The sequence below is a fragment of the Chiloscyllium plagiosum genome, unplaced genomic scaffold, assembly GCF_037043375.1.
Source record: "Chiloscyllium plagiosum isolate Xiang-an unplaced genomic scaffold, Cpla_swu_hap1 HiC_scaffold_27, whole genome shotgun sequence".
Taxonomy (NCBI): domain Eukaryota; kingdom Metazoa; phylum Chordata; class Chondrichthyes; order Orectolobiformes; family Hemiscylliidae; genus Chiloscyllium; species Chiloscyllium plagiosum.
In genome coordinates, this window is record NW_028270165.1 from 60,231,529 (window position 1) to 60,255,632 (window position 24,104).

The following is a 24,104-nucleotide window of genomic DNA, read 5'->3' on the forward strand; positions in this document are numbered from 1 at the left end:
TAGAAAAACACTGGATTGTTAAGTCTTTCATCTTTTAGTATGGGCTGCTCATATCATTCATTTGTAAATCCCAGAATTTCCTGAAAGACATCTTCTTGAGGTAACTCAAGGTTTTATAACAAAACGTGACATCTCAGCTCTGACAATGCATTAAAGGTGTGAATTCAGAGTCTGTTTGTATCCCAATCTTGAGTCAGACTGGTTCTATTTCCAAAGTGGAATTTACAAAATATTACATGGACTGAACAGCCTGCAGATTGTGCATTTTTGAGAAAAATAGAATGTCTCTGCAAATATAATTCTGCAAATACAAATTCATCCCCATGGATGTATGTGTGTGAATGAGACAGAGAAAAGTCTATTTTGTGCTGTATATCCCTATGTCTACTTGATAACAGATGCTTTATTTCTGTTGGTGTAAATATTGTTGTAAATCATAGCGGGGTATGAATAGTTAGATGTTAGGGTGAGAGAATGCCTTAAGAGGGGCACTATAAGAATCCTGGGAGAGCCCTATTTCTGGTTTACTTCCTCATGAACAAACATTAAGCATGAGCATTTATTTATTTCTAATTTTGTTCTGTTTCTCTTGTTTGATTCCCAGCTAGGACTACACTCTGTGTCTGGATGGTTGACAGGCTGAGAGATTGTGGATTGAGTCTTGAATAACTGAATGTTTTATTGTTCCAGAAGGTGTGGGGGTGGGGATCAAGGCTTCAGCAGAAATCCAGCAGAGCAGAGAACAGACCAATATCTTACTCTGTGGGAAACTGAAATCTGAGCTGATCGAGGCTGACATATCCATTGGCTCAGCTCTTCCTCCCTGCATTATCCCAACTACCCTTAATTCCCTGACCATGAAAACCCATCCAATTGCGTCTTGAATATTCTTAATGAAGATGCCTCTACTGATTCCTTTGGCAGAGAACTCCATAGATTGACTATTCGCAAGGAAAAGCAGTTTTCCTTGAGAATAGTCCTCCTCATCTGTCCTAAATGGCACGGTGGCACAATGAGTAGCACTGCTGCCTCACAGCGCCAGAGACCCGGGTTCAATTCCTGCAACTGTCTGTGTGGGTTTCCTCCGGGTGCTCTGGTTTCTTCCCACAGTCCAAAGATGTGCGGGTTAGGTGAATTGGCCATGCTAAATTGCCTGTAGTGTCAGGTGTAGGGGAGTGGATCTGGGTGGGTTGCTCTTCAGAGGGTTGGTGAGGTCTTGTTGGAGTAGTGCATCCACCACTACCTCTGGACATTCATTCCACACATGAACCACTTTATTGAAAACCTTTTCCCGAATCGGTCCACGCCGTGCATTCATTTGCAGCAACCGAAAGGAAAGGGAATAAAAAAGATTGAATCCAAGAATGAAAAAAAAGGAGAAGGAGTTGAGAAGAGAGTGCCGTACTCACAGATGGTTGACAGAGTAAGGAGGTTGCAGTCTGGAACAAACTCACTCTCCATTCTGAGACAGAACAGCAGCAGCTTCCGTAGCTCGTGTTCCAACTTCTGCATTCAGACAATAGGTAGGCACTGATTGGCAGGAGGACCAGTCACCTTCCGGTCCTCCAAGACTTCCGATTGGTCCACCAAAAGAAAGTCGCGAGGCGGGCTTTGCGTGCAGTGAGGAGCATGCGCAGTTTCATCCAGACGCCGGCGAGCATGCGCAGTCTGCTCTCTGGCGATGCTGCTGTTACTGACAGAATTTAAGTGTCTGAATGCCAAGAGAAGTTAAAAAAGGGAGATCCACCCTTTCTTCCCCCTGTGATATTTACCTTTCCTACACGCCCCATGACTTTATAAATCGAAATAAGGTCACCCGACAACTTGTGGTCGTCAATAGGGCGACCAGAAGTGTACTCAGTCCTCTCCACGTGGTCTCACCAATATCCTGTACAACCACAACGTGATGTCCCAACTCCTGCACTGAACGGTGTGAACAATGAAGGAAAGTGTGCTAAACGCCTCTTTCACAACCCTGTCTACCAATGATGCAACTTTCAAAGAACTATGTCCCCGATTTGGAGATGCCGGTGTTGGACTGGGGTGTACAAAGTTAAAATTCACACCACACCAGGTGATACTCCAACAGGCTCATTTGCAAGCATTAGCTTTTGGAGCGCTGCTCCTTCATCAGGTGGTTGTGTCTTTTGATCCTGCTCCACAAACACCCGATGAAGGAGCAGCACTCCGAAAGCTTGTGCTTCCAAATAAACCAGTTGGACGATAACCTGGTGTTGAGAAATGTTTAACTTTATGTACCTGAATCCCTCCCCCACCATGTCTCTCTGTTCTCCAACATAAAGCAGGGCCCTACCATTAACTGGACAAGTTCTGCCCTTGTTTTAGTAAAATGCAACGTCTTCCCTTCATCTGTCACGCTCTCTCGGACACTCTCACACACACCCTAACACTCACACCGTCTCACAAGCTTATACTACATCAAACACACACTTCATTAGCATGCATACACAAACTCGCATGCACGCACACTCTCGTGCACACACAGTCTCAGATAAGTCTATGGGGTGAATTTGCATTTGCAGAATTATATTCGCAGATATATTCAATTTTGCTCAAAAATCACACAAACTGCATGTAATATTTTATAATCCATGTAATATTTTATAAATTCCCACTTTGGTTAATAGAACAAATCTGATTCAAGATTGGGATACAGACTCGAACCTCACACCTTTTGTGCAGTAACTGAGCTGAGATGTCACCTATTTTTATAAAACCTTAAACCATCTCGACAAGGTGAATTAAAAGTAATTCTGGGGTTTACATATTAATGAACTAAAACCTGCAACCAATGGTAAAAGATGAAAGACTAATCCGCAATCTAGATTTGTTCAATATCTTATCAGTTGCATGACACCGTCAGCTTTTGCTATAAATTCTGTGTCTTATGATTCTGCTCCACAGCTACCTGATGAAGGAGCAGCGCTCCAAAAACCAGTGCTTCCAAATAAACCATTTGGAAGATAACCTGGTGTTGTGTGATTTTTAACTTTATCCACCCCAGTCCAACACCGGCACCTCCACATCATTTCCAGTGGACACAGCCCACACCTCCCAGTGCTGCCAGGAAACTGTACAATGACAATGGGATGATGTAGTACATGCACTCCTGAAAAATTCACAATTTCTAACAATACTGGCTACTCATTCACTGCTGCAACCGATACACAACATTGGAAACATAGTACAGGAAGCTGTCAGAAATGAGCACAGCAGGTCAGGCAGCATCTGAGGAGCAAGAAAATCAATATTGCCCGAAATGTCGATTTTCCTGCTCCTCGGATGCTGCCTGACCTGCTGTGCTTTGCCAGCACCACTCTAATCTCCAGCATCAGCAGTTCTCACTTTCACCTGTACGAAACGTGCAGTTTTAAAACAAAAACCTGTTGAGTTCAAAGCTCTCAATGAGAGTCTGAGCTCGGCGGGAAGTTCAGGTAATCTTTATTGCGACCCAACTTTGTTACAGCTTCAGAATCTCCCAGCAGAAAGGCATAGAAAAAGTAGCAATGTTTTAAAAACAGCTCACAGTCAAAGTGCACACACTCCCTCCAACCCCTCACTTTCTTCATTATTGGTCACCACCAAGTTGCCCTTTGTAATTGGATCCTTGGTACACCCTTAACCTGGAGAAAGTATTGCCTCACTCAGCATTTTCAACCCGTATCCTGTATCCAAGTAAGTTGGATGGGTAGTGCAGAGTCAATCATACTGCTGTGGGTCTGGAGTCACGTGTAGGCCAGACCAGGTAAAGGATGCAGCTGGGACAACTGAGTGAATCCTCTCCCACAACGACAGTTTATTTCCCTAAAAAAGAACTGAGTGAATCAGATGGGGGTTTTCTTCCACCCCCACCCCACCGACAATGGTTTCACCGTTCGACTCTGAACTCCAGATTTCTGACTAAATTCCAATTCCACCATCTGCCGCGGTGGGAATCGAACCCGGGAGTCCCCACAACCGAGTTGTTAGTCCAGTCGATAATGGCACTCGGCCGTCATTCCTTCAATCCCCCTGCGATGGCACACAAACTCGCTGGTGGCTCTCCAGGTAGGAGGAGCAGGTGATGGCCTTCCCGCACTCGGGGCAGCTGAAGGGCCTCTCCCCTGTGTGGACTCGCTGGTGGGTCTGGAGGTTGGAGGCCTGGGAAAAGACCTTTCCACACTAGTGGCAGCTGAAGGGCCTTTCCCCCATGTGGACCCGCTGGTGGGTGTGGAAGTTGGTGGAATCACTGAAGCCCTTCCCACAGACAGGGCAGGGGAATCGCCTCTCCGCAGTGTGGCTGTGCCGATGAGTCTCCAGTGTTGACGGGAACCGGAAGCCTTTTTTGCAGTTGCCACACTTCCACGGTTTCTCCACAGGATGGGATTCCTCTGGTTTCTCCATGGCCGGAGCGTCAGCCACACACAAACGTGTACAGAGCCTATCCCCACCGTGAATTCCTCTTTCCAGGCCATATAACTGCTTCAGGCTCCACACTCAGTGCACTGCAACTGTAGGGTCTCTCATCCAGTCCCACTGATGCTGAAAACGTCCCCAAACAGGAACCAAAACGCTTTGCTCCTTCTCACAGAATCATAGTTGAAAACTGTTGCAATCCCGATGGATTGAGTGACTGTCAAAGTGAGGACTGCAGACACTGGAGAGTCAGATTTGAAAAGTGCAGTGCTGGAAAGGCACAGCAGGTCAGGCAGCATCTGAGGAGCAGGAGAGTCAACATTTTGGGCATAAGACCTTCATCTGTTGATTTTGAAACTTCCATCTTCAGATCTTCAAATACTCTAAAAAGAGATTACAAAAGCCATCACTGTCAGTGCAGGATAGAAATTCTGAACAAGGAATTCTACTTTCTGTGGAATATTCTTTTCTTTTGTTATTCCACAAAATTGAAAGCACCATCCCACTCTCCCTTCCCCTCTGTTCTCACTCCACTCTAATTCCCTGAAGGTGCTGATTCAGGATCTTAAAGGGGCAGAAAAGCAAAAACGTCAAGACTGACATCTCTCTGCATTTTGGATAACTCCACAACACTGGGATACAGTTGACAGTGAGCAGGTCTGATTCTGGGAAGCAAACATAAGTGTGTCAATTCATGGGGTAACCTGCAATGCAGCTATTTGTGGAACAAAATGGTTAATGTCCCCAGGAAGGTGGGAGCAAATTGAGACGCGCATGAGAGAGAGAAAATGTCTATATCCATCCTGTATGTCTCTGTCTACTTGAAAACAGATGCCTGTTTTCAAGTATTGTTGTAAATCATAGCTGGGTACTAATAGTTAGATATAAGGGGGAAGAGAATTCCTCAAATAGGGCAGTATAAGAATCCTGGGAGAGCCCTATTTCTGGTTTACTTCCTAATGAATAAACATTAAACACAAGCACCTATTTATTTCAAATTTGGTTTCATTTTTCTTGTGTGATTCCCTGCGGTGACTACACTGTGCCTGAATGGTTGACAGGCTGAGAGATTGTGGGTTGCGGCTTGATTGACTGAATATTTTATTGTTCCAGAAGGTGCAGAAGGGAACAGGGAGATCAACAGAGGACAGAGAAATCAGGACCTGAAATCTGAGCTGACACCAGACTACACTGTGATCAGTGCTTTGATTAGCAGTGCCAACCCTCCACCATTACCTAGCTTCCCATTTGAGGACACCCTCAGTATTCAGGATCCAATCCTTGTCATCCTGAAGCCATGTCTCTGTAGGGAGTGTCAGATCGCAATTATTCACTTCAATGTGTGTAGTCAATTCATTCACTTTTGTCACAACGCAGCACACATTCAGACACACCATTTTTAGTTTCAATTTTTGTGACGTTTAGTATCCAGTTTTGATCGCTGGTACATTTACTCTCCTTGTCCCTTTCTATCATTCTCTTATGTTCATTTTCCACATCACGACATTACTCACTGGCCTTGATTTGGATTGGCCTTGCTAAATTGCCCAGAATGCCCAGGGATGTGCAGGTTAGGTGGGTCAGCCATGGGAAACGAAGGGTTATAGTTTCATAGTAATAGAAGCAGGAGTAGGCCATTTGGCCCATCCAGCCTGCTCCACCATGCATTAAGATTATGGCTGATCGATCCATTGTCTCAGCTCCTCCTCCCTGCATTGTTCCAACTACCCTTCATTCCCCTATCATGCAAAAACCCATCCAACTGTGTCTTGAATATACTTAATGAAGTTGCCTCTACTGCTTCCTTGGGCAGAGAATTCCATAGATTCACTACACTCCAGGAAAAGCAGTTCCTCCTCATCTCTGTCTTAAATTTACTCCTCCTAATCTTGAGCCTGGTTTCATTCACCAGCAGAAATGACTGGATAGGGTAAAGTTTCATCCCCACAGTGCAATGAATTCCCACTTTCTACCAAAACCTCAGATGTACTCACTCACTCAGTTGCTGTCTCACAAATGCAAGATTTCATTGTAACTTCTGCTCCCATTAATGGCAAAACATCTTTGAAAGCTGCTCTGAAACTCCAGCCTTCACAATCACACTTCTGCTTTCATCGAAGAATATTAGAGTCATACAGCACGGAAACAGGCCCTTTGGGGGAGGGGGGGGGGAACTAATTGAAACAAGGAATACTGAACAGCCTGGACAGAGTGGAATTTGGAAAAGGTGTTTCCATTGGTTGGAGGGATTAGAACCAGTGGGCACAGCCTTAGAATAAAGGGAAGACCTTTCAGAATGGAGGTAAGGAGAAACTTCTTCAGCCAGAGAGTGGTGAATCTATGGAATTCACTGCCACAGAAGGCTGTGGAGGCCAGGTCACCGAGGATATTTAAGATTGAGATGGAGACGTTCTTGAGGTGACCTGACAGAGGTTTATAAAATCAAATGGGGCAGAGATGAGGTGACCGCTGGGTATCCTTTCCCTAAGGTGGGGGTGGGGGTTTCAAGATTAGGCAGCAAATTTGAAGGTGAGTGGAGAAAAGATTTTAAAAAGGCAGGGGGGGGCACTTTTCTTTTTACACAGAGTGGTTTGTATGTGGAATGAATGTGGATGCAGGTTGAGTAACAACATTTAAAAGACATTTGGATAAATATATGAATAGGAAAGGTTCGGAGGAATATGTGCCAATCACAGGTATGTGGAATTAGTTTAGTTTGTGAATATAGTCGGCCTTAGACTAGTTTGACTAAAGGGTCTGGTTCTGTTGGTGTCTGACTCTGTAACTGTCCTATACTGGTGTTAAATCATTTACTTGCCTTCCCCCAGAAACATCCACTTCTTTGGTGTTCAAAAATCAGATGAACTCAGCCTTGAATAATGTTCAATGACCCCCTAATGCAGGAAGACATCCCCACTTCTGAACTCAATTCCTCTTGTTAATATACCCCTTGCCTTGCTGATTGCTTGCTGCACCTGTCCAGGCAAAAGTGAGGACTGCAGATGCTGCAAATCAGAGTCGAGATTAGAGTGATGCTGGAAAAGCACAGGCCCGGTCAGGCAGCATCTGAGGAACAGGAAAAATCGACATTTCAGGGAAAAGCTCTTCACCTGCACCTGTCTGACAACTGGCAGTGACTGGTGTAGAAGGATGCAGAGGCCCCTTTGCACATCCACACATCATTCCTGGTGAAGGACTCGGGATCGAAATGTCGACTCTCCTGGTCCTCGGATGCTGCCTGACCTACTGCATTTTTCCAGCCCCACACTTTGACTCTAATCTCCAGCATCTGCAGTTCTCACTTGCTCCACATCCCAATATATCACCATTTAAACAATACATCTCCTTTCTGCTTTTTCTTCACAGCAATGTCTACAACTTCACATTGAGATACTGCATATGCCACGTGTTTGTAAATTGTGGTCTTCTCTACATTGGGAAGACCGAGCGTAAACTTGGGGAACAGATTGGCGAGCATCACAGCTGGGTCTGCAGAGGCTGACCAGACCTCCCAGTCACCACTCATTTTAATTCCCCTTCCCACTCCCTTTCTGACAAGAACATCTTAGCCTTCCTCTATTGCCACAACGAACCAACCTGCAAATTTGGGGGAACAACACCCCATCTTCTGTCCGGGCAGCCTATAGCCTGTAGGACTCAACATCAAGTTCTCCAATTTCAAATAACCTCCCTTTCCATCCCCCGACTCCCTTCTCAGCCCCGTGCCCCTCATTTCCACTTCTCCCTTTCACTAACCTGATTTCTTCCACCCATTGACTCATCAGGCCGTACCCTCTCCCTGTCTTCACTTATCCCCACTTTAGCCCCCGGCCCGGGCCCCAGCACCCATCCCCAGTCCTGAGGAAGGGTTACACCCGAAACATCGACTTCTCCACTTCCTGATGCCGCCTGGTTTGCTGTGTCCTTCCATCCTCCTGCCTGTCTATTTTGCCAATTGAGACACAGACCTGAACCACGTTTCCAGAGTCTGTTCCCTCCCTGGGTTCACCCGCTTTCCTTTCAGTTGCTGCAAGCCAACAATTGAACTCCGGAAAGAAATAGAAATGGAAAAGGGGGCGAGAAAAGAGAGTGCTGTACTCACAGATCTTAGACAGAGGAAGGAATTTGCAGTCTGGGTGAAGCTCAATGTTGATTCAGAAAGAGAGGAGCAGGAGTAGCAGCTTCAAAAACTCATGGTCCAACTTTCGCATTCAGACAATGCAGTGACTCTGATTGGCAGGAGGACCAGTCTCCTTCCGGTCCTCCAGGGTTTCCTATTGGGCCATCAAAGGAAGGTCGCGGGCCTTTTTTTGCGGAAAGCGATGAGCATGCCGTGAATTTTGCTGACGCCGGTGGGCATGTGCACTGCGTTACTGACACTGGAAAACATGCGCAGTATGCTCACTGGGGATGCTGCTGTTCCTGTCAGATTTTAAGAGTCCAAATGCCAATAGGACAAAAAAGGGGTCGAGCTACAATTTGTTTTTTCGCTGTGGTTCGACACTTCATTGCTTTTGCATTCTGTCTGGATGCTCAACTTTTGTATGTCTTTTCACCACGTTGGGGGGCGAGTCCAGATCTGGAGGGCATGGATTTAGGGTGAGAGGGGAAAGGTTTCTGAGGGGTAACCTTTTTGAACAGACGGTGGTGCGTATCAGCCAGAGGAAGTGGTGGAGGCTAGTACAATGATAGTGTTTAAAATGCATCTGGATGGGGATATGAATAGGACAGATTCAGAGGGATAAGGGGCAAATACTGGCAAATGGGTCACTCGATTAATTCAGGATATCTGGTCGGCATAGACCGAAGGGTATGTTTCTGTGCTCTGTAACGCTATTTCTAGATAGTTGGAACAACTTAACCATTCACCCTTTACAGTCAAGATCAGAGTGGTGCTGGAAATGCACAGCAGGTCAGGCAGCATCCAAGGGAGCAGGAAAATCGACGTTTCAGACAAAAGCCTTGAATGCTGCCTGACCTGCTGTGCTTTTCCAGCACCACTCTAATCTCCAGCACCTGCAGTCCTCACTTTCGCCCATTCACACCTCCCAGCCTCTCCTGAGCTGTGGCCTGACTGTGCTTATTTCAGTGAAAGTTTTCGAAAGATTTCAGCAGCTCTTTGTAAAACTTAAACGTGCTTTCGGACTTTAACGATGTTTCTGAAGATATCATTTTAGGTATTCTCAATTTTGAAGATCAGCCATTTTTCACCCCTCGCAACTCCCAGGTAGAGTCATCACCATCCATTTTCTCTCTGTGTGTGTGTGTGTGTGTGTGTCCTTTTGAAGGGCTTGATACAGCGGTCAAAGCTGGTTCGAGGCATGAGAAAGGACGGGTGCGGTGGGGGCTGGGGAGAAAAGAGACAGAATGGATGGAGGACAGAGAGGGAGAAAATGGAGGGGATACAGAGAAACTGTGAGGGGGGGACAGAGAGAGAGAGAGAATAAGTGGGGTTGATAGAGAGATTGGGCGGGGGAGAGAGTTTGGGCGTGGCGGAGAAGTGGGAGATGGCACAGGGCAGGGTGATACTAGGCACACGGATACACAAGATGACCACTGAGCCATCAGTTGGCCAACTTGACACACAAGATGGCCACCGGATCACAATACGGAGAGAAACAGCAGAGTTGATACAGACACTGCCAGGGGGCACCAGAATGCCAGCACAATGGACTCACAACCCAGGTGATTAATTTAAGGTGGGTGGGGGAGAGAATACTCATGAGTAATGAACACTGCCCGCCGAAGTGTGTGGGTCCGGCCAACACCTCTTATAGAAGCTTGATACAGACTCAATACCAAATGCTAATAGCCAGGGCTGCAGGAATCCCCCTTCTCAGGAAGAGCAATTAGCGCCCATTACTACAACAATGGATTTCCATGCAGACATTGAAATGGACAATGTCTGCACTGAAACTGACAACGACTGTGCGGAAATTAAAGGCTGTGCCTGAACTGACAAAGACTGTACCGAAACTATCAACCGATTCTACAAGGATTACCATAAACAAATCATGTTACAAAGACAATAATCTCATCCCTGACCGATTGTATCACAAGATGTATAAAAGTTTCTTGACGTGTGCTCCGGGTCGAGAGAAGTCTTGCAGCTGACACTGTGCTGTTGGTGTCTTTCTCTCCCCCGAGCCCCGGTATTTTCTTGTGCAATAAACTCTGTCATTGAACCTCAATTCTGAATCCGAGCCTGGTGTTTTTTCCCACAACAGGGGAGAGAGAATGGGCGGGGGTGGCAGATGGTGGGGGGAGGGAGAGAGAATGGATGGAGAGGAGATGGTGGGGGCCTGGAAGAATAGAAATGGGACAGAGGGTGTGGTGAGAGAGAATAGATGGGGCAGAGGGTGTGTAGAAAGACTGGTCAGAAGGCAGAGGGTGAGGAATGAAATGACAGGGTTGCAGAGAGTTACGTGAGAGAGAATGGACAGGGTGTTTAGAGTATAGAGGGAGAATGGACAAGAAGCTGCAGATGGAGAGAGAATGGACAAGGGGCGCTGTGGATGGCGGGGGAGAATAGACAGTGGGAGCTGTGGGTGATGGGGGGGAATAGACAGGGGGAGGTGTGGCTGGCCAACATCAAAAAGGTTGATGACAGTCAACACTTGGGTTGTTTCTGGAACAGAAAAACTTTCACTGGAGTCTCCTGGAAGAGGGGTGTCTCGTATGTATTCCTTCAATTTGTTTTAAAATAATTGTTGTGTATCTTAATTGTTAAGGTATACCTGGCACATAGAGAGATGGCTGTGGTTGTTGGAGGTCAGTCATCTCAGTTCCAGGACGTCTCTGCAGGAATTCATAGGGTAGTGTCTTCGGCTCAACCATCTTCATCAATGACCTTCCTCCATCATAAGGGCAGAGGTGGAAATATTCGCCAATAATTGCACAATGTTCAGCACGGTTCACAACTCCTCACAAACTGAAGCAGTTCAGTTTGAAATGCAACAAGATCTTAACAATATCCAATGGGCTGATGAATGGCAAGTAACATGTATGCCACGCCAATGCCAAACAATGACTCATCCCCAAAAGAGATAATCTGACCACTGCCCTTGATATTCAACAGTGTTACTGTCACTAAACACCCCACTATCATCATTTTTGGGGTTTACCATTGACCAGAAACTCAACTTGACTAACAACAGACACAATGGCAACAAAGAGCAGGCAACAGGTCAGGAATATTGTGGCGAGAAACTCCCCAAATCCTGCCCATCTTCTACAAGGCACAAGTCAGCAGTGTAATGGAATACTCTCCCACCAGCTTGGATGGGGGCAGCTTCAACAACATTCAAAAAGCTTGATACCATCCAGGACAAAGTCGCCTGCTTGATTGGCACCATCTCCACATACATCCACTTCCTCTGCCCCACTGTTCAGAAGCAGTAGTACAAGACACAACACTGAAATTCACCAAAGATCCTTAGAAAATACCTTCCAAACCAACAATCACTTCCATCTAGAAGGATCAGGCAACAGATACTTGGGAACACAACTTCTTGCAAGTACCCCTCCAAGCCACTCATCATCTTGACTTGGAAATATATTGCTGTTCCTTCAGTGTTGCTGGGTCTAAATCCTGGAATACCCTCCGTAAGGACATTATGGGTCGCTGTACAGCGTGTGGACCACAGCAGTTGAAGAAGGCAGGTCACCATTACCTTTTCAAGCGGAACTAAATGCTCATGTACCATGAATAACTTTTAATAAATGGTTGGAATCTGCAAACTAAAAAAAATCGACGTTCAGGTGGAACAGACGTCGGGCTTTCATTTGGTCATTATTTGAGGACGGACAAAGAGCGATATACTGACACTGAATTGGAAATAGAGTTTCGAGTTAAACACCTGTAGTTTTTCACTCAGTAGATCAATTGAAAATCGATTAAAGATTGGCTCCTGGCGAGTACGTCAGGAACACATGAAAAAGGACGGTTAAGACGGCATTTGGGACTCTTGATTTCATCTCTTTCATGGCTGATGTACTACCCAAAATCCCATGCGACCCAGATACTGCTCTATCGGCTGTGAGCAATGTTCATGGTGCACATGTGTGAGATCGGAATGGGGCCCCGCCCCTCGTCGTTCTGATGGACGGGGGACCAACCTTTGGGAATCCCAGGAGGACCAGAAGGAGTCTGGTCCTCCTGCCAATTAAAACCCCCGCCATTGTCTGAATGCGGAAGTTCGACCATGAGTTTCTGAAGTTGTTGTTGCTCCTCTCTGAATGAAGATTGAGCTTCAGTCCAGACTGCAACTTCCTTCCTCTGTTTAACATCTGGGAGTACCGCACTCCTTTCCCATTTCTTTTCTCATCCTTGTTCAGCTGTTGGTCTGTAGGAGCTGCGGGTAAAAGAAAGTCAATCGAAGTGAAGGGACAGACTCTGGAAAAGGTTGGTTTAGATCTGTGTCTATTAATGTTTGACAGGCTTTCTTTCCTGAGCTTGAGACATTTACTTGTCTGGCAAAAAAGGATGGTGACTTGATCCATGTTGGGGATGGAAGTGGATTATGCTGTTGGTGACTTGCTCGTAGTAGTCCAATAAGTATTGTATAAGTAATCATGACACAAACCTTGAGTTATTGACTGTTTATTCGGGAGCTCACGGGGAGAGCCAAGTCGACCTAATACTCACAAGTCACTCCAATGAGAAACAGAGAGTTATGTGATTATATAGGGTACAGTCATTTAACAATTAGCAAACTGTTAATTGCAGGATATTAGTAGTGTCTGGGCAGTGTTGGTTAGTAGCTGATAAGTGTACAATAGGTCCTTGCAAAGAGAAGGATATTCCCATGCAAGGAAAGAATTTGTTTATCAGGTAGCAGTACAGCTGCAAGGCCGAGTGTCTCTGTTGAGTCTGGGAATTAAGGGTAGTTGGGACAATGTAGGGAGGAGGAGTTCAGACAATGGATAGATCAGCCCTGATCTTGATGAATGGCGGAGCAGGCTGGATTGGTCAAATGGCCTACTCCTGCTTCTATTACTATGGAACTATAACCCTGCATTTCCCATGGCTAACCCACCTAACCTGCACATCCCTGGACACTGTGGCCAATTTAGCATGGCCAATCCAAATTAAGGCCGGTGAGTAATATAGTGATATGGAAAATGAACATCAGAGAACTATAGAAAGGGACAAGGAGAGTAAATATACCAGCAATCGAAACTGGATACTAATGTCACAAAAATTGAAATGATACATGGGTGTGTCTGAATGTGTGCCACATTGTAACAAAAGTGAATGAATTAACTGCACACATTGAAGTGAATAATTATGATCTGAGACTCCTTCCAGATTCATGGCTTCAGGATGGCAAGGATTGGATCCTGAATATTGAGGTGTAGTCAGATGGGAAGCGAGGTAATGGCAGAGGGTTGGCACTGCTCACCAAAGCACTGAGCACATGGTAGTCTGGTGTCAGCTTGGGTTTCAGGTCCTGATTTCTCTGTCCTCTGATCTCCCTGTTCCCACAGAGTAAGATGTCGGTCTGTTCTCAGCTTTGCTGGACTTCTGCAGAAGCTTTCACGCCTCTTTTACAGCTTCCAGAACAAGAAAACATTCAGTCAATTGAAAGCCAACCTACAATCTCAGCCTGTCACCCATCCAGATACAGAGTGTAGTCAGAGCAGGGAATCAAACAAGAAAAATGAAACAAAATGAGAAATAAATAAATGCTTAATGTTTGTTCATTAGGAAGTAAACCAGAAATAGGCGTCTCCCAGGATTCTGATAGGGTCCTACTTGAGGAATTCTCTCTCCCTTCAATGTAACTATTAGTACTGTTGGGGCAAAGTAACTCGTGTGTCAAATCGTTTAAAGCAAAGTCGTCAGGAGAGGAGACCTTGAGTAATTAACTAGCTTTATTCATTGCCATGGGGAATACCTCTTAGTTCAAAACAAAGTCTGACATATTCTAATAAAATACAGAATGTTACAAGTTTTATGTAAAACACAAGACCCACTCTCCATTAATTATGCAACTGAGGGGCAGTTGTAAGTTTCACACACTTTGTCCAGACCTACACATCCAAATGCCTACAAAACTGAAAGTTTCTTATACGGCAGGTTCAGCTAGGCTCGAATTACTAATAAGGGACAGAGATAACCAATCCATCATTCTATGAAGCAGCACAGTCTAATGGCCTGAGGAGCAGAGACAGCCTGCAGCTGCAAGGGCAGGCTATCAAAACAGAATTCCTTAGCCCAGGCTCAGACAGCATTATGTTCACAGGCTACATTTTCCTGCAAACATTGCTTTGTGACAAAATGGCTTCCACGCAGTTTTGTGTCAATTTTGATCAAATTCTCCCACAATCCCTCCTTTTTTATTAAAAAGAGGAGATTGGGGGTGTCAGCAAAAGGGGGATTATACCCAGAGCCAGGGGGATTGTCAGGGGGTGGTGCTTGCAGATCAGACTGTTAGTCCTCGGGTTCAGTAAGGACAGGGGCAGAGGTGCCAGGGAAGGGGAATCATCATCAGGGGTTTCATCAGGAAGGGGAAATCTCGGCATCTGGGAGATGGCTCGAGGGGAGGGCCACAACAGTGAACTGAGCCGAGCACAGGATTGTCTGAGGGGTGACTTTGATTTCCAATCGAGCAGTTCCAAAGAAAGCGGGAAAGAAAGCTTCAAGTCGCTCAAACTCCATAAGGCCTCGCTTGGTACGAGTTCAGGACGGATGGGGATATGGGCACATACCGAGCAGCTAGAGTGGTTGTCCTTCTGTGCATAAAAAAAGTATTAAACTACAATTCCTGTTTACTAGAGGTTATCAGGCCCAATCAAATATAGTTAGTGAAAGAAGAATTTTGGTTAACTGATGCAAATATTTCCCACTTTTCCAACACTGGAGTGTCAGCTGTTCAGCCATTGGGATGGTTTTGATTCATCTACTAAATACATCTACTCTTATTAGACAATATTCATAACAATGTACGCGAGGTGATTCTATGAAAGCAAGTTGTAGACAGGGAAAAAGGCCAACCAGGCAAGGAGGTGGTTAGCAAACACACTCTCTCTGCCTACCTGCCTGCGGCTCTCTCTCTCTCTCTTTGCCTGCCTGCGGCTCTCTCTCTCTCAGCCTGCCTGCACCACTCTCTCTCCCCCATTCTCTCTCTCTCTTTTTCTCTCTCTCTCTCTCTATCTATCTGCCTCCCTCATTCGCATACGCACACATAGAAGTCCATGGCAGTGAATGTGTATCTGCAGAATTAAATTTGCAGATACATTCTATTTTGCTCAAAAAGTGTACAATCTGCAGGCACTCAATCCATGCAACATTTTGTGAATTCCACTTTGGAAATAGAATCAGTCTGACTCAAGATTGGGACACAGAAGACTGACCTCACACCTTTAATGCATTGTCTGAGCTGAGATGTCACATTTTGCTATAAAACCTTGAGTTATCTTGAGAAGGTGACAGACAAGAAGATTTGGGATTTACGTAGTAATGATACCTGCAACCCATTTGAAAAGATGAAAAACTTAACAATCTAGGTTTATTCAATATGTCATTTCAGTGGCAGGACACTAAAATGGTTTGCTATAAATTCTGTGTCTTATGATAGTATTCTCCACAACCACCTGATGGAGGAGCAGCACTCCAAAAGCTGCTGGTTCCAAAGAGGCCTGTTGGACAAAACCTGGTGTTTTATGGTGTTTAACTTTGTCCAGATTAGGGTGGGTTGACCCTGCTAAATTACCCATAGTGCCCAGTGATGTGCAGGTTAGGGTGGATTGGTCATGCTAAATTACCCATAGTGCCCAAGGATTGCAGGTTAGGGTGGATTGGCTATGCTATATTACCCATAGTGCCCAGGGATGTGCAGGTTAGGGTGGATTGGCCATGCTAAATTACCCATAGTGCCCAGGGATGCACAGGTTAGGGTGGATTGACCATGCTATATTACCCATAGTGCCCAGGGATGTGCAGGTTTGGGTGCATTGGTGATGCTAAATTACCCATAGTACCCAGGGATGTGCACATTCGGGTGGATTGGCAAAGCCAAATTCCGCATAATATCCAGGGATGTGCAGGTTAGGTCTATTATTCAGGGTTAAATGTAGAGCGGTGTGGGTGGGTTACCCTAAGGAAGGGTCAGTGTGGACCCGTGGGTCAGAGTAGCCTGCTTCCACACTGTGGGGATTCCCTGAAGGGAAGGGATTCTCCTCCCCGTCTGCTGCAGGGCCGCACAGGTGCAGTGAGGGGGCCCACTGTCCACCTCGCCCCGCCCCTTTACCGTCACCTTTCCCCGCCCCTGTAACGACGTCACAAGGCAGAAGTGGCCCTGTCAGTTTGAGTGACACTCCCTCCCTCTGGGCAACTCCTCATCCTGGGAGGGCCGGAGAGACGGGAGGCGGAGAAGTCTGTTCCCTTGTTAGAACTGGAGTGAATTCAGGGAGGGAGCAGTCTCCGCAAACTCAGGTAGGTTTCTTAATTACCCCAGTGAAGAGGGACGGAAGGATAGAGATTGGAAAGGGGGAGGCGTGGATAGTTATTCTGTTTTGATGTTTAAAATGCACCCGATTCCCACCAGTAACTGCAACAGGTACAAGTACAGCACATGCAGTATTCCTCATTGCAGCTTCAAGCCGGTTTTGCATCCTCTGTTCTTCCTCCACATTGGCACCAGTATATTCAGCTTCCTTCCCTCATTCACACGCCCCCGCCCCCGCCCTGATGTCCAAGCTGACCCGCAAAAGCTCCTCCAGTGTCTTTTGTGGGTTTTGAAAACTTTCTCAATCCTTTAATTGAGTAGATGAGTTGGGAAGTTATGTTGTAGCTGCACCAGGTTAGGCCACTTTTGGAATGTTGTGTGCAGTTCTGGTCTCTCTGCTAGAGGAAGGATGTTGTGAAATCTGAAAGGATTCGGAAAAGATTGACAAGGATATTGTCTGGTTTTGAGCTGAACAGGGTTGGGCTGTTTTCCTTCGAGTGCCAGAGGCTGAGGGGTGACCCGACAGATTTCTATAAAATCATGAGGGGCATGGATAGGATAAATAGACAAGGTGTTTTCCCTGGGATGGGGAAGTCCAGAACTATAGGTTTAGCGTGAGGGTGGAGGGAAGATTTAAAAGGGGCAATTCCTATATTGAGGGTAGTGCATGTAAGGAATGAGCTGCCAGAGGAAGTGGTGGAGGCTGATACAATTACAAAATTTAAAAGGCATCTGGATGTATATATGAATAGGAAGGGTTTACAGGGTTGGCTAAGTGTTGGCAAATGGGACCAGATAGATTTAGGATATCTTGCCAGCATGGACGAGTTGGACCAAAGGGCCTGTTTCTGTGCTGTACATCTGGTAGACAGTGGTCCTCAGAATTCTGTTCCCATTAGGCTCACCCTTAACTCTATTGCAAGTGGTCTTGGTGACAGTATGAGATTCTGAAAAGAAACAGGACCCATAAATGCGCAAGGGAAGGATTCCGTACATGGAGATGGGTATGGTTACTTATGCCGCATAAGGCCAGTGGAACGCAAGCTGTTTGTCTCTACGGGCAGGAGGTATATGGCCCCTTTGTCTTACAGGAGTGGGTGAGACAAGTCTCAAATAGGCAGGAGATGTTATGTGGAACATACACACCCATAGCTGGTTCCATTAAAGCAATTCTCATACGACCCTGCAGTTAAAAGACTTCAGCAAACAGGTGGCAGGAGGAAAACCTATCCTTAAACATTTTGACTAAAATGTTTAATTTGAATTATACAACACATTTGCTGCACAATAGAAAATAGGCAGGGAGAGTAAGACAATTAAGAACGTTTGCCTGAACATCAGTGAATCTGTATAAACAGGACACCGAGTGATAACATTCATGGCTGTTCCTTTGTGAAATTAATAACAATGTTTGATTCTGACCTCAAAATGAAACTCGCTACAAATTGACTTCTCCCTTGAATTATTGTCCTTCACTATTATCTGTCTAGTTCAGAACATGCAGTGCTTTTGTTAACTTTTTGTGTTTGTGACAGTCTCGTCTTTGTAAACGTGTGTATAAAGATAGTCTTCCAGGAGAAAGTGAGGACTGGAGATCAGAGCTGAAAATGTGTTGCTGGAAAAGTGCAGGATGTCAGGCAGCATCCAAGGAGCAGGAGCTCATGCCCGAAACGTCGATTCTCCAGCTCCTTGGATGCTGCCTGACCTGCTGCGCTTTTCCAGCAACACGTTTTCAGCTATAAAGGTAGTCTGTTTGTGATAGTACAATAGAGTAGCCTGCCAGGGCTCTTGAAGGGAGAACAATGTCCTACTCTCCTGGGTTATTAGAATCCAGTGAGCCTGGCTTATAGGTATCAGTGTTATGTTGTACTAATAGCATCACTGTTACATGAAGGGGATGATTAAAATTAAACTAAAACTGTCTGCAAGAGCTTTTTTAAATTCCAGACTACCAAAGGTACAATCTTCGGGATGAACCAAGAGAAGCTTACAAGTTGAGTTCATAAGGAATTCCTTGGGCCGTCTCAAATCTGTACTTTATCAAGAGTTCTTCATTACTATTACCAACAAAGTGCAGTCCATTGTCCGAGCTAATGCACGCAGGTATACAGAAGCAGGGAATAATTTCCTTCAGCAAAATCTTCACCATAGTCTCAGCAGCAGTGTTAGGGGAAGGGTAGGCTTCAATCCACTTAGAAAAGACATCAACAATAAGCTAAACATATTTATAGCACTGACATTTCTGCAACTCAATGAAGTCCAGTTGAAGTGTCTCAAAGGGACCCTCCGCCAAGGGAGTTCTACCCGGAGTGCAAGGCAAGCCTTTTCCAGGGTTTTGTTCCTGACAAATAAGACACCGGCCGCTAACCCTTTGAGCTCGTTGTTGGAGGCGGGGATGCCACCAAGCCGTCAGGAGAAAGTCGGCGACTGAACAGGCACCATCGTGAGTTGCATAATGTACACAGTCAATAACCCATAGAGCAAGATCATCAGACATACAAGTTTAACCCATGGGAGGAGTCCAGAGTTGGAATTGTCCTCCTGCCTATCAGAGCCCCTCCCCCCCACCCCCCCCATTGTCTAAATGCAGAAGTTGGACCATGAGCTTCTGAAGCTGCTATTGCTCCCCCCTCTCTCTCTGAATGAAGATTGAGCTTCACCCCAGACTGCAATGTCCTTCTCCTGTCCAACATCTCTGAGCACGGTACTCTCTTTTCTCACCCCCTTTTTCCAGAGTGGTGAAGGGAGGTGATTTGAAATTGGAGAACTCAATGTTGATCCTCAGGGCTGCAGGCTGCCCAGGCACAAGATGAGGTGTTGTTCCTCCAATTTGCAGTTTGCTTTGTTGTGGCAATGGAAGAGGCCAAAGATGGTCATATTAGGAAGGGGAATTAAAATGGGTGGTGACTGGGAGGTCCAGTCAGCTTCTGTGGACCCAGCTGCGATGCTCGGCGAACCATTCCCCAAGTTTATGCTCAGTCTCCATGATGTAGAGAAGACCACAGTTGGCAAACACATGGCAAATGGAGTGCCACAATGTAAAGTTACAGCCTTTGCTATTGAAAAAAATGCAGAAAGGAGGTGAATTTCCAATGCTGGAGATCAGAGTCGAAAAGTGGTGCTGGAAAAGCACAGCAGGTCAGACAGCATCCGAGGAGCAGGAGAGTTGATGTTTCAGGCACCAGTCCTTCGTCAGGAATGATGTGTGGATGTGCAAAGGGGCCTCAGCGTCCTCCTACACCAGTCACTGCCAGTTGTCAGACAGGTGCAGCAAGCAATCAGCAAGGCAAGTGGTATATTAGCAAGAGGAATTGAGTTCAGAAGTGGGAATGTCTCCCTGCACTTAGGGGGTCATTGAATATATTCAAGGCTGAACTCATCTGATTTTGGAACAACGAAGAAGTGGATGTTTGTGGGGGAAGGCAAGAAAATGGTTTCAAGACCAGTACAGAATAGTTAGTCAGACAGCACAGAAACAGACCCTTCAGTCCAACTAGTCCATGCTGACTATATTCAGAAACTAAGCTAGTCCCACCTAGATTGGGCCATATCCCTCCGAACCTTTCCTATTCATGTACTTATCCAAATGTTAAGTTGTAGAACGAAGAGACCTTGGAGTGCAGGTTTATAGTTCCTTGAGAGAGGATTCTCAGGAAGTTGGTGAAGAAAGCGTTTGGGATGCTTTCCTTTATTGGTCAGAGCATTGAGTATAAGGGTTGGGAGGTCATGTACAGGACATTGGTGAGACCATTTTTGGAATACTGCATTCAGTTCTGGACTCTCTGCTAGAGGAAAGATGTTGTGAAACTTTGACAGGAGTTGGAAAAGATTTACAAGGCTGTTGCCAGTGTTGGAAGGTTTGAGCTACAGGGGGAGGCTGAATAGGCCAGAGATATTTTCCCTGGAGCATGAGAGGCTGATGTTTAGTGGTAAGGATAAATTATACAAGAGGGATGGGTTGCACCTTAATAGGTGGGGGACCAGGATTCTGGCAGGTAGGTTTGCCACTGCAACACAGCTGCGTTTAAATTAAATAGCCGGGGGGGGGGGGGTGGTAGAGGGGACAAACTGGAAGTTTAAGAAGAAAGTTAGAACAAGAGAAGTCAAGAAAGACAATGGAATCAATGGAACAGAAAACTCAAAAGAAAAGGATCATGCCGTAAGGTCAAGTGAAATAGGGATTGATAGGAAGGGTGAGGGGAGTAACAAATTAAAAATATTAAATATGAATGCACAAAGCATTTGAAATAAAGTGGATGAGCTTGAGGCTCATTTGGAAATTGGCAGTTACGATGATGTGGGGATAACTGAGATGTGACTTCAAGTGGACAGAGCCTGGGAAATGAATATTCAAGGGTATACGTGCTATCATAAGGACAGACTAACTGGCAGAGGGGGTGGTGTTGCCCTGTTGGTAAGGAATGATATTCAGTCCCTTGCATGGGGGGACCTAGAATCAGCGGATGTAGAGTCAGTATGGCGAGAACTGAGAAATTCTAAGGGTAGAAAGACCCTAATGGGAGTTATCTACAGGCCCCCAAACAGTAGCCTGGATGTAGTGTGTAAGTTGAATAAGGAGCTGAAATTGGCCTGTTGCAAAGATATTAGTACAGTTGTTATGGGGGATTTCAACATGCAGGTAGACTGGAAGAAATCGTGGATGCATTGGTGATCATTTTCCAATGTTCTATAAATTCAGGATCAGTTCCTGCAGATTGGAGGGTGGCTAATGTCCCACTTTTTAAGAAGGGAGGGAGAGAGAAAACAGAATTATAGACCAGTTAGTCTGACCTCAGTGGTTGGAAAAATGCTGGAGTCAATTATAAAGGATGAAATTACAACACATCTGGATAGCAGTAACAGGATAGGTCAGAGTTGGCGTGGATTTATGAAGGAGAAATCATGCTTGACTAATCTTCTGGAATTTTTTGAGGATGTAACTCTGAAGACGGACAAGGGAGATCCAGTGGATGTAGATACCTGGACTTTCAGAAAGTCTTTGACAAAGTCCCACATAGGAGGTTAGTGAGCAAAATTAGGGCACATGGTATTGAGGGCAAAATACTGACATGGATTGAAAATTGGTTGGCTGACAGGAAACAAAGAATAGTGATAATGAAAGTAAGAATAATGGCAGGCAGTGACCAGTGGTGTGCCGCAGGGATCAGTGCTGGGACTGCAGCTTTTTACAATGTACATTAATGATATAGATGAAGGTATTAAAAGTAATATTATCAAATTTGCTGATGACACAAAGCTGGGTGGCAGGGTGAAATGTGAGGAGGATGTTAGGAGAATACAGGGTGACCTGGATCGGCTAGGTGGGTGGACGGATGCATGGCAGATGCTGTTTAATGTGGATAAATGTGTGGTTATCCACTTTGGTGGCAAGAACAGGAAGGCAGATTACTACCTAAATGGAGTCAAGTTAGGTAAAGGAGATCTAGGTGTTCTTGTACATCAGTCAATGAAAGTAAGCATGGAGGTACAGCAGGCAGTGAAGTAAGCTAATAGCATCCTGGCCTTCATAACAAGAGGAATTGAGTAAAGAAGCAAAGAGGTCCTTCTGCAACTATACAGGGCCTTGGTGAGACTGCACCTGGAATATTGTGCGCAGTTTTGGTCTCCAAATTTGAGGAAAGACATTCCGGCTATTGAGGGAATGCAGCATATGTTCACGAGGTCAATTCCCAGAATGGCGGGACTATCTTATGCTGAAAGATTGGAGCGACTGGGCTTGTGTACGCTTGAGTTTGGAAGGCTGAGAGGGGATCTGATTGAGATGTACAAGATTATTAAAGGATTGGACACTCTGGAGGCAGGAAGCATGTTTCCACTGATGGGTGAGTCCTGAACCAGAGGACACAGTTTAAAAACAAGGGGTAGGCCACTTAGAACGGTGTTGAAGAGAAACATCTTTACCCAGAGAGTGGTGGGTGTATGGAATGCTCTGCCCCAGAAGGCTGTGGAGGCCAAGTCTCTGGATACTTTCAAGAAAGAGTTGGATAGAGCTCTTAAGGATCGTAGAATCCAAGGTTATGGGGATAAGGCAGGAACAGGATACTGATTGGGGGTGATCAGCCATGATGGTGCTGGCTCTAAGGGCAGAATGGCCTACTCCTGCACCTATTGTCTATTGTCTGATGGATGTTCATAAGGGGCATGGATTGGGTGAATATCCAAGGTCTTTTCCCCTGGGTATGGGAGTCCAGAACTAGAGGGCATATGTTTGAGCTGAGAGGGGAATGATTTAATGGGGACCTGAGGGGCAGACCTGCTCGCTCTCAGCAGTATCCCAGTGTTGTGAAAGATATTCACTTTCAGGTGGATTTGTCTTGACGTTAGTCTTGACATTTTTGTTTTTCTGCCCCTGTAAGATCCTGAATCAGCATCTTCAGGGGAGTTAGTGAGAGCGGCGTGAGAACAGACGGGGAGAGAGAGAGTGGGATGGTGCTTTCAATTTTGTGGAATAACAAAAGAAAAGAATATTCCACAGAAAGTAGAGTTCCTTGTTCTGAATTTCTACCCTGCACTGACAATGATCACTTTTGTAATCTCTTTTTAACAGAGTATTGGACGATCTGAAGACAGAAGTTTCAAAATCAACAGATGAAGGGCTCTCCATTGTCTGCAGTCCTCACTTTGACATCAATGTCTGACAGTCACTCACTCCATCAGGACGACAACAATTTTCCAACTATGGTTTTGTGAGAAGGAGCAAAGCTTTTTGGTTCCGGTTTGAGTACATTTTCAGCATCAGTGGGACTGGATGAGAGACCCTACTGTTGCAGTGCACAGAGTGTGGAGCCTGAAGCAGTTATACGGCCTGGAAAAAGAAATTCACGGTGGGGAGGGGCTCCACACGCGTTTGTGTGTGGCTGAAGCGTTGGCCATGGAGAAACCCGAGGAATCCTGCCTCGTACAGAAACCGTGAAAGTGTGGCGACTGTGGGAAAGTTTTCCATGTCCCGTCTGTCCTGGAGACTCATCGGCGCAGCCACACCGGGGAGAAGCCGTTCTTCTGCTATGTCTGCGGGAAAGGCTTCAGCGATTCCTCCTACCTGCTGACCCACCAGCGAGTCCACACGGGTGAGAGTCCCTTCAGCTGCCCTCTGTGCGGGAAGGCTTTTCGTGATTCCTCAGCCCTACTGACCCACCGGCGGATCCACACGGGGGAGAGGCCCTTCAGCTGCCCCGTGTGCGGGAAGGCTTTTCGTGATTCCTCAGCCCTGCTGAC

At 45.8% G+C, this 24,104-nt stretch overlaps 2 protein-coding genes across 2 annotated transcripts in view; one reads left to right on the top strand and one right to left on the bottom strand.

Annotated features, from left to right (window-relative positions):
* The window catches only part of LOC148144324 (uncharacterized), a 222,541-nt gene that overhangs the window by 161,147 nt on the left and 37,290 nt on the right, over positions 1-24,104 (bottom strand). The window lies entirely within an intron of this gene.
* LOC122543538 (uncharacterized) overlaps positions 1-24,104 on the top strand; it is a 144,810-nt gene that overhangs the window by 113,091 nt on the left and 7,615 nt on the right. Inside the window, exon 4 of the mRNA XM_087975318.1 lies at positions 23,865-23,956. Coding sequence (XP_087831444.1) covers positions 23,865-23,956 — 92 coding nt within the window. The remainder of the gene's footprint in view (positions 1-23,864; positions 23,957-24,104) is intronic.